The sequence below is a fragment of the Bufo gargarizans genome, chromosome 4 (genome assembly GCF_014858855.1).
Source record: "Bufo gargarizans isolate SCDJY-AF-19 chromosome 4, ASM1485885v1, whole genome shotgun sequence".
Classification (NCBI taxonomy): Eukaryota; Metazoa; Chordata; class Amphibia; order Anura; family Bufonidae; genus Bufo; species Bufo gargarizans.
Window position 1 is genome coordinate 9,572,575 of NC_058083.1, and position 15,923 is coordinate 9,588,497.

Below are 15,923 nucleotides of genomic sequence, written 5' to 3' on the forward strand. Positions count from 1 at the left end.
ATAGGCTTGTTCCTAATGAGCGCTCCTTAAAGGGAATGTGTCACCAAAAATATTATCTGCCCATTAAAACCATTTTTCCTAATCTGTTTTTATTTTCTGATTGCAGATTTTTTTTAAATTCTATTTCCTGAACATGATTATGGGGGCGGCCATCTTACCTGACCTATTCGTAACAATATATATAACATTGCTTTACGGCAGCCCCATGGTCCATAGACACAATGGTCAGGAGGGGACCCTATTGACTTCTCTGGAAGACCTTTCTAGGCATGTTCTGTGTCCTGTGCAGGGGACATTGTACATGGAATGGATAATCTGTGGCAATCACCTCTAGTGAATGGAGGATCCTGTCTTATCTATACACAGAGGTGATATCATTACAGGCAGGATTAGAATGACAGATAAGGAGATAACTGTAGTAAAGTAATCCCTACAGACCAAGAATTGGCGCCTATTATTAGGCTTAGTGGCCGGAGCGAAAACTGCTGATTTTATGGGTTTTGTTTATATATAGATAGTACCATGGAAAATTAAAAATAACATCATAGATGTTAAAAACATGTTAAACATGAAAACGTGATTTTAACGGTCATATTCTGATGAAACATTCCCCTTTAAAGATAGCCTGTCATCAGAAAGTGTTTGTTTAAATGAACTGTCTATGTTCAAATATTAGAACTGTTGGTAAAACATTTATTTTTTTATTTTCCATTGACCTGTAACCTCCTGACATACCTGTTTTAGTACCTACCTTAGTAGCTAATTGTAATTCTTATCATATAACTCTTTTCATATAATGTTGTTCCATTCCTTTATTACGGTATTCCTTTTAGAAGTTTATGAATGAATTATCAGCAGGTCCAGCGGTGGGATGTGGAGTCCCTGCACAGTCTGATACTGGCATCACTAGTAGAATAGGGTCAGTCCATAACCCCCCACCCTCCGGACCTGGGGGAAATCCATTCATAAACTTCTAGCAGGAATAATAGAGGAACAGAATTGTTATTACATGGGGGATGCAAGTAGTCAGGCATGGCAGGAGAACGGTCAGACGCTCATGAAGTCGCTAGTTTATACGGGATGAGCGGCTCCTATTCAATGGGAGGTTCTGGGAACTGGAGGAAAGTAAAGTAGGGATCATGGAGGAAGGGGGGCAAGATTGTCTTTGAATTGTTAACTTCTTGGCTTAAAAGGCCTGACATCAGACAATAATAGATATAGTGTCCCTTCACACAGATACACAGCACCCCGCAGATGATATGGCGTGAAAGCTTCCTAATGGGTCATTAGAATTTTCAGAAAACTTTAGATATGTCGTAGAGAAGTATCAAAGGTCTTGATTTGTGGAGGTCTCTGTTTTGAGATCCCCCAACAATCGGTAGAATGAGGACAGAGAAGCGCTCCCAAAGAGCTCTCTCCTCAATGCAAGAAATGGAATCTAGGCGAGCCCATAGACTTTCTATTGCCTCCGTCCTCTGATGCAAAGAGAGGCCGCCATATGCGAGCACTTCTCTCTCCGCGTTCTAGTGATCAGTGGAGGTCTCAGCACCGATCTCTACGACATATCAAAAGTTTTATAAAACTCTGTGACCCTTTAACTCCTGTCCTCCCCAGGTGATCTTATGGTGGGGGGTGGGGGACAAAATGAGGCAACAGCTCTGTTTGCAGCTGGATGAATGATGGATGCAGAAAGCCATAGAGTTAAATTCTGTCTTGGGCCCTATTTTATTTTCCAGTCCTGAAGAAAATATATGCTGCTGGACCCAGTGGCTATAAAGTGACCGCTCCCTGGGTGCCATGTTCTGGTGTCCAGCGAAGTTTCAGACCAGGAGATACGTTCTCTGGGTCCAAGAAAACACCACAAGGAAGACTTTTCTGATCACCTCTATTGCTGTCTAAAGTGATCACCTAGGACTGACTTCCTCCACGTTGTGGCTCGCAGAGTGTTCGCAGCCAGCATCCGTGCTGTAGGCCCCCTTTTAAAAAATAAACAAAACTTTTTACCAGTTTTTTCCTGCCTTTTGAATTGCTCAGCACTTTTCTTGGTGATCAAAGAAGTCATCCACTAATCGCTCTAGTTCTGACCAGAGACATTCGAGGACCGGCCATGATAGGCCAGAAGGCAGGAGGACGCTCGGCCGGAGCTCCGTCTGGCTGAGTAGTTCCTGCAGTAAGTGGATTTGGCAGCTCAGGCTTTTATGTCAGACTGACCAAGATTCAGCTGCAGCTCTGGGATCTGGACAGCAGAGAAATAGAGGAGCCGCCCTGTAGATATTAGAGCGTTTGGCCACCAGCAGTCAGGAGAAATGTGCTGCTTTAATTTCTTCAGTACACCTGCAAAGTTTATATATATATATATATATATATATATATATATATATATATATATATATATATATATATATATTATTATTATTTTTTAAATAGAAACACCTTACCCTAAATGTTTCCGCAAAATCCTCCAGCTGAGCTCCTTTAAGGCAAAGACTGCAGATACACAAAAGCTGCAGCAGAAAGGACAGTTCCCCAGTACACGGCTGGCTCACTCTTTTAGAAAGAGATTATCATTTACTAAATTGTGTCCGATTTTAATTTTTTACATTATTCTTGGGAGATCCCCTTTTAAAGGGTTTCTACCACTTCAGTTTGACCAAATTAGCTTTCAGACACTAGCGATCTGCTAGTGTCTGATCTCCATAACCATGCAATTCTTAGACCTTTGTGTGGAGCCGTTTCATTAAAAAACTAACTTTTATTCCTATGCAAATGAGCCTCTAGGTGCTATGGGGGCATCTTTTCAGCACCTAGAGGCTCGGTCTACTCACACTGTATGCCCGCCCATCTCGTCTTGAATGCCTGCCTCCATCACAGCCCCGTTCACTTCTGTCTTCGGCACAGGCGCAGTGAGTGAAGGCCACTCTCCTGATACCGGCTTCCTCACTGTGATGTAGTCGGCGCAGGCGCAGTGAGGAATCCGGCACCAGGAGCATATCATTTGCTCACTGCGCCTGCACCGATGACAGAAGTGAACGGCGCAGGCGCGAGAATTCATCCGATGGCTGTGATGGAGGCAGGCATTCAAGACGAGATGGGCGGGCATACAGTGTGAGTAGACCGAGCCTCTAGGTGCTGAAAAGACGCCCCCTTAGCACCTAGAGGCTCATTTGCATAGGAATAAAAGTTAGTTTTTTAATGAAACGGCTCCACACAAAGGTCTAAGAATTGCATGGTATGGAGATCAGACACTAGCAGATCGCTAGTGTCTGAAAGCTAATTTGGTCAAACTGAAGTGGTAGAAACCCTTTAATATCAGATCAGCAGGGTGGAGACAACACCCAGTGCAGTATAATTACAGCTTTCTCTGATGTTCATTGAATGGTAATAGCATTTGTAATTACACAACAATGGAGGTGGCACGAAGAGCACCGCTGCCCCTTCAAACGACTGGGGGCCGGACCCCTGCCGATGTGTTGGGTACTTGTCCTGAGGATAGGTCATCAATATCTGTAGATCGGACAACCCTTTTAACGGGTGTAATGAGAGGCCCCTCTAAAGTCTCTCCTTATTTCTACAGAGGAATCACTCGGACAGTTCGTCGGTGAAAAAGTCGGTTTTGCTGTGTGACAACAAGCTGCGTCTCGGGACCATCCAGGAGCTCTTCTGTTTGTCGCTGGTGGAGATGCAACTGGGTGAGTGAAGAATATATATTTTTTGTAATGTATAGGGGCAGTAATATTGACTATTTTTGTAATATACTTTAATTACTGAAATTGCACATTTATATTGGAAAAAATAGCTCTAAAGTCACCCATTTTGAGCCTTAGCGATGCTCCTCTGTCTTCTGTTTACATAACTGTGGAGACTTGTGCAACACTGACTGCTATGTAAACAGAAGACAGAGGAGACTTGCTAAGGCTCAAAATGGGCCACTTTAGAGCAATTTTTCCAATATAAATGTGCGATTTCAGTAATTAAAGTATATTAGAAAAATAGTCAGTAGCACTGCCCCTATACATTACAAAAAAAAAATGAGTTACACTTTAATATATTACTAACAAATTCACAATTTCAGGTTTAGATGCTGTTTAGAGAGAGACTACTGACACCACTTTAAGAATAGTAAAATAATTAAGTTAATTTATTAAGGGAATAAGGATAATTAGGCAAATATAGGTCCTTTTTAGCTAAATTAGGTAAGTACAACAAATAGAAAACTTGCAAACAATCAAGGTTAGATAAGACAACACACAACTACGTATTGTATAATTACAACCACACTTCATCTAGAGTCCAGAATGAAGGTACATACATCACCAATTGAGTTAACATCATCTAACAGTAACAGGTCAGCTGCGGAGCCCCGTTCAGCGAAAAGCCGTCGGAGACTCGATTGGGAACAACACAGATGCATCTATCTCATAGATGAATTCCAACTTTTTAACTGAAAAGGTCCAGCTTTAATACTATTCTAACCAAAGAGCTTCACCCCCTACTGGAATGTATCTTGGTTTTCTGGTATTATTTCGGACCTTGCACGGGCCAATTCTCAGTTCCACAATAAATCAGAATCCCAAGACAAACTATGCAGACGATGCTAACTCCTCTTGTACACATATTTCCAAGCAAGTCCTTGTTCATTTACACACCCTGAAATACATAGGATAGTACCTTGTACACATGTTTTCTGTGTCCAGTCTATCACATAAAATGAACAAAGCCTTCCACAAACCTTTCCACACCAGTTTCTTTGCCCATTCCATCTGAGTACGTCACACATTTCCATTTCTGATGTGAACACTTTGGCAAAAGGAGCCATGACTAAATAAACATTTTTCCCGGAGATCGTCCTGAGGATCCTCGCTTGCCACCACCATCCATTACCATACACGTGCCATACAGCTCCCATATAGATATAGTGTTCTACGGGAAGAATGTATGCGACTTGTGATAGTTTGGTGGCCTGTAATTGATGCAAGTTTTTTTTATTTTATGCCACCCCTGTTTTTTTTTTTGGTCGGTTGGGCTTGACTCTAGGGATGCAGTCAAACACATTTACTATAATTCACACCAGACACTTGCATAGTTATGGCACATCTTATTCCATCGCTGGTGTGTAAAATGCCAGTTTTAATAAATTTCCCCCTCAGTGCCCAAATTGACTCTGCCGTGCCTCAAATTATATATATTGGTGAGCAGGGGCAGCACGCTGAGCAAATCATGGGCCTATAGGGACGGGTGGCACTATACAGACAGGCTTTTGTGTATGTTATTTCCGCAAAGCAGAGTGAAGATGAGTGGCTGCCACACACCACTGGTGCCACTTATCTCCAGGGTTTAGGACATGAAACCAATCAATCTGGCATCGTTTGTAGCTGCAGGAGCTGACGACTAAAATGTAATGTCTATGGGCGGCTTGAATCGGATAAGAGTAGGGATCTTGTATCAAGAAATGCAGAATTAAAGGGGTTGTCTCACCTCCTGATTTCAGTCCTCAGTGCACGGCTCCCGGGGCACTTCCTGAGCTGTAGTGGTGGCGGTGCCTCTGCTGGGAGTGATGGAGCAGGCAAGCGGTGCTAGGATAAAATAATCCTGACCCTTGCATGTGTGTGTGCTCCTGAGGCTGCTAGTGTATCAGAATCACTAGCAGTCTCAGCAGACCCTGTACAGATCCTGAAACCCGATGGTAAGTGGTTGCTGCAATCTGTTTCTTTCAGGAGAGAATGACAGTGGAGATTGAGAGGCCGCTTTTTTTTCTTGCTGTGCACAATCGTGGCCACCGCTGCTGCATTGCAATGGTGGCCGTAACCCCTAGAGACAAGCAGTCTATAAAGAGGAAAAAGATAGTGGGGACCAGACCCATAACTGTAAATGCATCTACATTAATAAGTTACTTATATCAATGTTATACCCATAATTAATATAACTTCATGAGGTGAGACAACCTCTTTAAAGGGGTTCTCTCACTTCAGCAAATTGTATTCATCATGTAGGGTAAGTTAATACAAGGCACTTACTAATGTATTGTGATTCTAAATATTGCCTCCTTTGCTGGCTGGATTCATTTTTCCATCAACTTATGCACTGCTCGTTTCCAGGGGTTACGACCAACGCTGCAGCACAAATACGAAGTAGCCGGGACAGGAGCTGCAGCGTATGCATGCCTATGTGCGCTCCCGTGATCCCACTCACCAGGGAGCCCGACTCTTTTTCCTATAGTCTGCAAGCATGACCACTGCTGCAGCTTAGATGTGAGGTGGTTGACACAGGAGCTGCTACCATGCATGGTCCCGGCCACCAGAGAGGGCAGCGCCTTTTCCTGTTGTGTGCAAGCACGACCACTGCTGCTGGATTACACGGTGCTTGTAAGCCCTGGATATGAGCAGTGTGTAATGTGATGGAAAAACAAATCAAGCCAGCAAAAGAGGCAATATGGACAATCTCAATACATTAGTAAGCTCCTGCCAGGGATGGACTAACAATTTAAATTGGCCCTAGAAAAAAACTAAAAGTGGCCTAACCGAAGGCTGTGCAACACAAGTAGGCAGGGCCAACACAAGTAGGCAGGGTCAGCCATGCCATCTGCAGTGCAGGCCACATGAGGCCTTAGACGCCCCCAGTCATCTGTACACTACCTCAGAGGCTTCAAGCCCCGTGCCTATTTCCTATGAGGGTGAATGACATGGCAGGAAGCCATGGGCTCCTGTGTCTGCCACAGTATTCTACTGTATCACCTGCCTGATGATGGTGATACAGTTAAATTGAGGAGGACGCCTGTGGTACCCGGCCAGGTACATAGGTACCTGATCCTCCCATCATTAACGCTAGGACTATCAGATCATTACGTACCCTGTGGTTAGAGAAGGGCTCAGGTGTCCCGCTGGGCATCGGCCCACTAGGAAATTAGGGTCTATGGCCAGTCTGCCCCTGGTGCCTGGTATTACCTTTCTCTACATGATAAATGCCATTTGCTGAAGTGAGACAACCCCTTTAAATGTATGTAACTTCCCCCCAAGAAGAACGCTAACCCCATTCCTTCTCTCTTTCAGGCCCCTCTTGTTGGATTACTCTGACAGCCGATAACGAAGGCTTCATCCCATTGACATTTTCGGCCAATCAGGAACTCTTCATCAGAGACGCCAGAGGGCCTCCAGCATCAACCATGAGCTCCGACGGAATCGGTCCAGCACAGCCCCCCAGCAGCATCACATAATGTGCGCTGTCCGCTCGGGGGGCTGTTCTGCTTTCCATCTTACCGTATGCACTGGGCTTGGGGGCTCCACCGCTCCACAGTACCCTGTAAATATCCACTTATAGGCAGCTTCAGATTGTTGTAAGGATTCCTTACTTACCTCCGGTGCTGACGGGATAGGATCCCAGTATTTTGTGCAATATACGTCCTACATTTCTAGGACTTCCAACGCCCTGGACCTCAAGAGTAATACATTGTAGGGTGTCCAGTACCAGACCCTTGATGCTGCTGGAACATCCATAGATTTTTATCAGACGGTGATGACATAGAGAGAGAGACTTCCCGGTTATCATAGTGATGTGATTGTGCCAGCGCGTTTCAGTATTTGCAGTATTTATCGCTAGATATTAAAGTACTGGTGGACATGCATGAGGAATGTATTTTTTGGTAATGCATGTTCCTGCCCTGATCGTATCTATAGTATGTGCGCGGCATATTAGATACCTGCGGGACAATCTTTGTTACCATTGAATGTATAAAGTAAAGGCCACCATTATGTGGGCAGAGCCAGTGTTATATCCGTGTGTACGTGCTGACAGATGTGCATTTCATTTGCAGTGATGTCCATGTAGTAGAGAGATTCACCACCTAAAGGTTTTATTAGAAAAATCTGATTAATAATGCAGGCTGAGATAGGCTGAAGTCAACACCTACAGTCACTGGCTGCAGCAGTAACACGGCCATCTTGCGTCACGTGACCAGTTGATCTGAGGCAAAGGGAGAATGTCACCACTGAGGCCAGTGATTGGCGGATGTTGACAGTGGGGTACCCAAGCGAAGCAGCCGAAGACGGGGAGCGAAGGAGCCAGGACCCAGCAACAGGGAGAAGGTATTTTTCCCTTTAGTAGGTCTTCCCAGGAGGGGGTTTGCCAAAAAAAAAAAAAAGCTAGCCAACCCCTTACTGTTCAACCATAGTTCAGGGGAGGATTGGCCATAGACCCTACAGAGATATTTCCCAGTGGGCCAATGCCCAAGGGGCCATCTGAGCCCTCGTCACGGCTGGCCAGTGGAATTTTTTGGGGATGTATTTTGTGCTGCTGGCATTTGGCTCTGTTGAGGTGGTATAATGTGCTACAATATGGTATTGCTGGCCTCGCTCTGCTTCCATCAATTTGGACCCAACTACAAAACAGGGCAATTTTATTTGTATTTTTTCCAGGGCCACTTCCCAGTTGGCCCCTGCCCTAGTTTAAATGGAGCAGTGGTTGAGTATATGTTCCGCCACGGTATTCAAAATCTATGCGACTGATGTAGATAGCCAATAGCCAAGCAGAGAACTCGCTATCTCCATTAGCCCCATAGACTTTTATGGGGAGGGGGGCAGGGTGCTCAGGACCCTCATTTCTGGAATTGTTGGGGTGCCAGTGTTGGTTCAGGCGAGAAATATCAATTGTGAGAAAACGTTTAAAGGAATATTCCCATCCCAAGATTTTTTGCAAAGTGTTTAATTTTTTTGAATTTAAGATGCAATAAAAAGCACCATCATAGAGCTCCGATTCCTCGTCACTAGGCGGGTTACTAAGCTCGCCTGCAATCCTATTTTTGGACATCGTACATAGTCTAGCTTTATCTTTGGAGAGAACATGGAATCCTGCTCACAATGTAGCCTTGTCACAACTAAACAACTTTGACTCTGTATGAAGCGATCTGGATTGGCATGTGTTACGTGTCCTAGTACATCTCGTGTGGTGGGTGTGCTTGGCTGAAACTGACTTGTCACATTCTGCAGTGACAGTTCCGTTCCCATTCTCAGATATCTTCATTGTCACAGTAACCATAGATATGGGACTAATGGCAGCAGGAAAACATGAAGTTAGTGACTGCAGCCTTCGCTTGGAAATCTGCAAAAGATTAGGTCTCTGTATTTCGATTTGATTACTCAGGATAAGTAATGTAATGTATGTACACAGTGACTCCTCCAGCAGAATAGTGAGTGCAGCTCTGGAGTATAATACAGGATGTAACTCGGGATCAGTACAGGATAATTAATGTAATATTCAGTGCATTCTGAAAATTTTCAAACCCTTTTACTTTTTTCACCTTTTGTTATATTGTGGCCTTGTACTAAAATAAGAGAGTTTTTGATATCAATCTGAACTCAATACCCCATAATGAGAACAGAATGTTAGAAATGTTTGCAAATATAATAATAATGAATAAACAAAAATTTTGCATTGACATTCGGACCCTTTCCTATGACGCTTGACATTTAGCTCTGGGGCTTGCGAGTTCTCTTTATCATATGTGAGATGTTTCTATATCTTGCTTTGAGTCTACCTGTGGTAAATTCAGTTGATTGGACATGAGTTGGAAAATCACAGCCCTGTCTATAGGATAAGGTCTTGCAGCTGACAATGCATATCAAAGCAAAAAACAATTTGTGAGGAAGAAAGAACCACCTGTAGAGCTCAGAGACAGGATTATGTGGAGGCACAGATCTGGAGAATGATACAAAAATCAAGAGCACAGTGGCCTCCATAATTCTTAAATAGAAGAAGTTTAGAACGACCAGGACTATTCCTAGAGCTGGTCGCCACACCAGACTTGCCGTTTTTTTCGCCCTAAAAGACGCACCTAGGTTTTTGAGGAGGAAAATAGGAAATAAAATATTTTGAACCAAAAGGTGTGCTTTTTGTGGGTTTTGAACTAATGCTGGTCTGTGAAAGACACTGTTATGGGGGATCTGTGGATGACTCTCACTGTTATGGGGGATCTGTGGATGACTCTCACTGTTATGGGGGATCTGTGGATGACTCTCACTGTTATGGGAGATCTGTGGATGACTCTCACTGTTATGGGGGATCTGTGGATGACTCTCACTGTTATGGGGGATCTGTGGATGACATACAGACGTGGACAAAATTGTTGGTACCCTTTGGTCAATGAAAGAAAAAGTCACAATGGTCACAGAAATAACTTTAATCTGACAAAAGTAATAATAAATTAAAATTCTATAAATGTTAACCAATGAAAGTCAGACATTGTTTTTCAACCATGCTTCAACAGAATTATGTAAAAAAATAAACTCATGAAACAGGCATGGACAAAAATGATGGTACCCCTAGAAAACACAGAACATAATGTGACCAAAGGGACATGTTAATTCAAGGTGTGTCCACTAATTAGCATCACAGGTGTCTACAACCTTGTAATCAGCCATTGGGCCTATATATATGGCTCCAGGTAATCACTGTGTTGTTTGGTGATATGGTGTGTACCACACTCGACATGGACCAGAGGAAGCAAAGGAAAGAGCTGTCTCAAGAGATCAGAAAGAAAATTATAGACAAGCATGTTAAAGGTAAAGGCTATAAGACCATCTCCAAGCAACTAGATGTTCCTGTGAGTACAGTTGCACATATTATTCATAAGTTTAAGATCCATGGGACTGTAGCCAACCTCCCTGGACGTGGCCGCAGGAGGAAAATTGATGACAAATCTAAGAGACGGATAATCCGAATGGTAACAAAAGAGCCTAGAAAGACTTCTAAAGAGATTCAAGGTGAACTTCATGCTCAAGGAACATCAGTGTCAGATCGCACCATCCGTCGTTGTTTGAGCCAAAGTGGACTACATGGGAGACGACCAAGGAGGACACCATTGTTGAAAACGAATCATAAAAAAGCAAGACTGGAATATGCCAAACTACATGTTGACAAGCCACAAAGCTTCTGGGAGAATGTCCTGTGGACAGATGAGACAAAAATCGAAGTTTTTGCCAAGGCACATCAGCTGTATGTTCACAGACGAAAAAATGAAGCATATCAAGAAAAGAACACTGTCCCTACTGTGAAACATGGAGGAGGCTCTGTTATGTTCTGGGGCTGCTTTGCTGCGTCTGGCACAGGGTGTCTTGAATCTGTGCAGGGTACAATGAAATCTCAAGACTATCAAGGAATTCTAGAGAGAAATGTACTAGCCAGTGTCAGAAAGCTTGGTCTCAGTCGCAGGTCATGGGTCTTGCAACAGGACAATGACCCAAAACACACCGCTAAAAACACCCAAGAATGGCTAAGAGGAAAAAATTGGACTATTCTAAAGTGGCCTTCTATGAGCCCTGACCTCAATCCTATTGAGCATCTTTGGAAGGAGCTGAAACATGCAGTCTGGAAAAGGCACCCTTCAAACCGGACACAACTGGAGCAGTTTGCTCATGAGGAGTGGGCCAAAATACCTGCTGAGAGGTGCAGATGTCTCATTGACAGTTACAGGAAGCGTTTGATTGCAGTGATTGCCTCAAAAGGTTGCGCAACAAAATATTAAGTTAGGGGTACCATCATTTTTGTCCATGCCTGTTTCATGAGTTTATTTTTTTACATAATTCTGTTGAAGCATGGTTGAAAAACAATGTCTGACTTTCATTGGTTAACATTTATAGAATTTTAATTTATTATTACTTTTGTCAGATTAAAGTTATTTCTGTGACCATTGTGACTTTTTCTTTCATTGACCAAAGGGTACCAACAATTTTGTCCACGTCTGTATATAGCATAAGATGCTATATATGTGTCATCCACAGATGACCCCCAATACAGGGAGCAGGGCCCGGTGCAGTCACTGTATTCGATTTGTTAAACGATAGCAATTCTTTGCAGCAGTAGAGAAATCCACTGTAGTACTCACTTGAAATTCCCATAGTAGGCAGACCGGGCGGCAGCGTAACGTCACTCACTATGTCACATGCCTGCTCATACTGCTGCATTCATAAAGTGGGAGGAGCAGGAGCGTGACATAGTGAGTGACATTACGCTGCCGCCCGGTCTCCCTGCTACGGGAATTTCAAGTGAGTACTACAGCGGATTTCTCTACTGCTGCAAAGATTTGCTATAGTTTAACAAACGGCCCATGCCTACACGTTAGATATGAATACTACAGTGAGCGGGGCCTGGTGTAATAGAATACAGTGACTGCACCGGGCCCCGCTGCCATTCCAATATCAGTTGCCGTCCCCCAGCCCCTTCTCCCTCTCTGCTGATACATCGCGGCCGGCGATGTATCAGTGTTAAATGGCAGCATTCGCTCAATAAGATGCACTACCATTTCCCCCCCACACACACTTTTTTTTGGGGGGTGCGTCTTTATAGGGCGAAAAATATAGTAAGTAGTTATGGGAGAAGGGTCTTGGTAAGAGAGGTCACCAAGAACCCAATGGTCACTCTGGCCGAGCGCCAAAGATCCTGTGTGCAGACAGGAGAAACTTTGAGAAGATCAACCATCATTGCAGCACTCTTCCAATTTATTTTGACTGAATGGCCAGAAAGCAGCTTTTCCTCAGTAAAAGTCACAATAAAGCTCACCTGTAGTTTGCCAAAGGGCTCTCAGACTGTAAGAAACCAGATTCTCACGTCTGATGAAACAAAGATTGAACTTTTTGGCCTCACTTCAAAGAGTCATGTTTGGAGGAAACCAGGCACTGCTGATCACCTGCTCAATACCATCCCTACAGTGAAGCATGGTGGTGACAGCGTTTTTTAGCGGCTGGGACAGGGAGACTGGTCAGGGTTGAGGGAAGCTCAGTGGAGCAAAGTACAGAGATTTTCTTAACAAAAACCTCATCCAGAGTACCTCAAACTGGGCAGAAATGTTTACCTTCCAGCAAGACAATGAGCCTAAGGGGTGGCTTATGGACAACTGTGACTGTCCTTGAGTGACCCAGCCAGAGCCCTGACTTGAACCCAACTGTAAGTCAGAGACAGGGGAAGAAAAAAAGAGGGTTAGTCACTGGGCCTTCAGGAGTGATGGTCCAGGGGTAACTTCACAGGGCGCCAAAGGTAGGGCAGACTAGGTATAGTACGATTGTGTATTATATATTTAAAAATAATGAAATAATATATCTTAGGAATATATATATTGATCAAAAGATTATGGTACAGAGATAATGGTAAAACAGAAAGGGGCAGGCTGCCGGTGGTCTCAACCCACCCTGATCTCTCAAGGTGGGCGATTGGAAAGAAAACAGTGGGGTTGCGTGAAAGCGCAATAAAAAGGACCACAGGAGGGCGCCAATAACCCTAAAATCTATGGTTATGATTGTGTAAAGCACAACGATAGAGGCTTATCCTTTTGTGTACACTCACCGGATAATGTAGTTGATTGGTATACAATGGGTAAAAAATAGGTTGTTAGTGGTTAGGAATAAGATAACAGTATTGATAAAATATATAAAATCAACTTATAAGATCCCAAAAGTGGGTTGTAAAATCAAATCAAAATTTTAGTGACTCACTTCACCCAGGAGGGTAATGTGGGATAAAGCTCAAGACACCCACATCACACCTCCTGCGCCTGGATCGCCAGTAGAATCTCAGAAACGAACAGTGATCACTCTGGAGTCCTATGTTCTTTCTTTCAATCTTTTATTTCAAAGCCAGAGTGGGGGAGTGAGGAGCTCGACCCAGTGCTGATGTTTCTAACAGGCCAACATTGGGACATCAGCACGAACTATATAGAGAGGAAAAAATTACCTGTAACTATCAGGACGTCACTTCCGGTGCGCTCCACAGTGGAACGCATGGAGATACCGGAAGTGACCATCTACAAACCGTTTTTGGTGGTCTTTTCTTGTTCCTTCATTACTATTTAAACCCTATGTTTACCATGTTGTCATTATCTTTGCTCCTGATGAAGGGGACCCATTAAGAGGCCCCGAAACGCGTCGAGCTCCTCACTCCCCCACTCTGGCTTTGAAATAAAAGATTGAAAGAAAGAACATAGGACTCCAGAGTGATCACTGTTCGTTTCTGAGATTCTACTGGCGATCCAGGCGCAGGAGGTGTGATGTGGGTGTCTTGAGCTTTATCCCACATTACCCTCCTGGGTGAAGTGAGTCACTAAAATTTTGATTTGATTTTACAACCCACTTTTGGGATCTTATAAGTTGATTTTATATATTTTATCAATACTGTTATCTTATTCCTAACCACTAACAACCTATTTTTTACCCATTGTATACCAATCAACTACATTATCCGGTGAGTGTACACAAAAGGATAAGCCTCTATCGTTGTGCTTTACACAATCATAACCATAGATTTTAGGGTTACTGGCGCCCTCCTGTGGTCCTTTTTATTGCGCTTTCACGCAACCCCACTGTTTTCTTGAACCCAACTGAACATCTCTGGAGAGACATGAAAATGGCTGTCCACTGACTGTCCCCATCCAACCTGTCAGAGCTTAAGACCTGAAGAGAATGGCAGAAAATCCCCGGATCCAGGTGTGCAAACCTCGTGGCATCATACCCAAGAAGACTGGAGACTAAAATAGCTGCCAAAGGTGCTGTAATTCTGTCCTGAGGAAAGGGTCGGAATACAAGATATTAGTTTTTCCTTTTCAATGAATTAGCAAATATTTTGAATATTCTGTTTTTACTTTTTAATTATGGGGGAATGATTGCAGAATGATGGGGGAAAACGTTAATTTTTATTATTTCTGCGCAAATTTGACCTAAAACTAGTGTATATCAGATTTTCACACAAGTTCTAAACGTAGATAAAGGTAACTAAGGGTACTTTCACACTTGCGTTAAAGGTTTCCGGTATTGAGTTCCGTCCTAGGGGCTCAATACCGGAAAAAACTGATCAGTTTTATCATAATGCATTCTGAATGGAGAGCAATCCGTTCAGTATGCATCAGGATGTCTTCAGTTCAGTCCCTCTTACGGTATTTGGCCGGAGAAAATACAGCAGCATGCTGCAGTATTTTCTCCGTCCAAAATTCCGGAACACTTGCCGGAATGCTGGATCCGGCATTATTTTCCATTGAAATGTATTAATGCCGGATCCGGCACCAAGTGTTCCAGCAAAATGGATCATGTTCTCCGGTCTGCGCTTAAAACAAGCAAATGAGTCAAAAGTCAAAAATATTAGACCTGGTCATTTATTTATTGAGGAAAATAATCCAATATCACATATCTATGAATGGCAAAAGTATGTGAACCTTTTGCTTTCAGTGAACCCCCACTTCCCTCTTCCCCTTGGGCAGTAATAACTGCAACTAAATGTTTCCGGTAATTGGTGATTAGTCCTGCGTATGAACTTGAATACATTTTCCATCCGTTTCACTCTGTTATGTTGGTGGTTTCCTCCCACAACTGCTCACTTCAGGTCCTTCCACAACATTTCTATTAGATTAAGGTCAGGACTTGGTCATTCCAAAATGTTAACTTTTTATTCTTGTTAAATTATTCTTTTGTAGAACGACTTGTGAGCTTACTTTCGTTGTCTTAACTGCACGACCCACATTCTCTTGAGATTCAGCTCACGGACAGATGTCCTGACATTTTCTTTTAGGATTTGCTGGTATAATTCAGAATTCATTGTTCCATCAAAGATGGCAATCCACCCTGGCCCAGATGCAGCAAAACTGTCCCAAACCATGATACTACCGCCACTGTGTGTCACAATTGGGATGAGGTTTTCCACAATGGAATGCAGTGTTTTCCTTTTTCCAAACACAAGCATTCTCATTTTACTCCTTCCTGACATGGTTCGTACATGTATGGCACATATCGGGTCTTTAAAGGTGGCACCCTCTCCAGAGTATAGCAGCCGCCATAGCCGCCAGGTGCTGGCTGTTTTACACCCGGAGCTAATGTCTGTGGTAGGCAATAATGCTAATCACAGATGTGTGATCCCTCAAATGCTTTGGTCAATTGTGGCTATAGCATCGGAGGCAG

The 15,923-nt window shown here is 43.4% G+C and overlaps 1 protein-coding gene across 2 annotated transcripts in view; it reads left to right on the forward strand.

Annotated features, from left to right (window-relative positions):
• LOC122935859 (WD repeat and coiled-coil-containing protein-like) overlaps positions 1 to 9,427 on the forward strand; it is a 48,185-nt gene extending 38,758 nt beyond the window's left edge. For both annotated transcript variants that reach the window (XM_044291769.1, XM_044291768.1), the window contains exons 3-4: positions 3,575 to 3,689; positions 7,047 to 9,427. In XM_044291769.1, the coding sequence (XP_044147704.1) occupies positions 3,575 to 3,689; positions 7,047 to 7,210 (279 nt within the window). In that variant the 3' untranslated portion in view covers positions 7,211 to 9,427. The remainder of the gene's footprint in view (positions 1 to 3,574; positions 3,690 to 7,046) is intronic.
• The last annotated feature ends 6,496 nt before the right edge of the window (positions 9,428 to 15,923 follow it).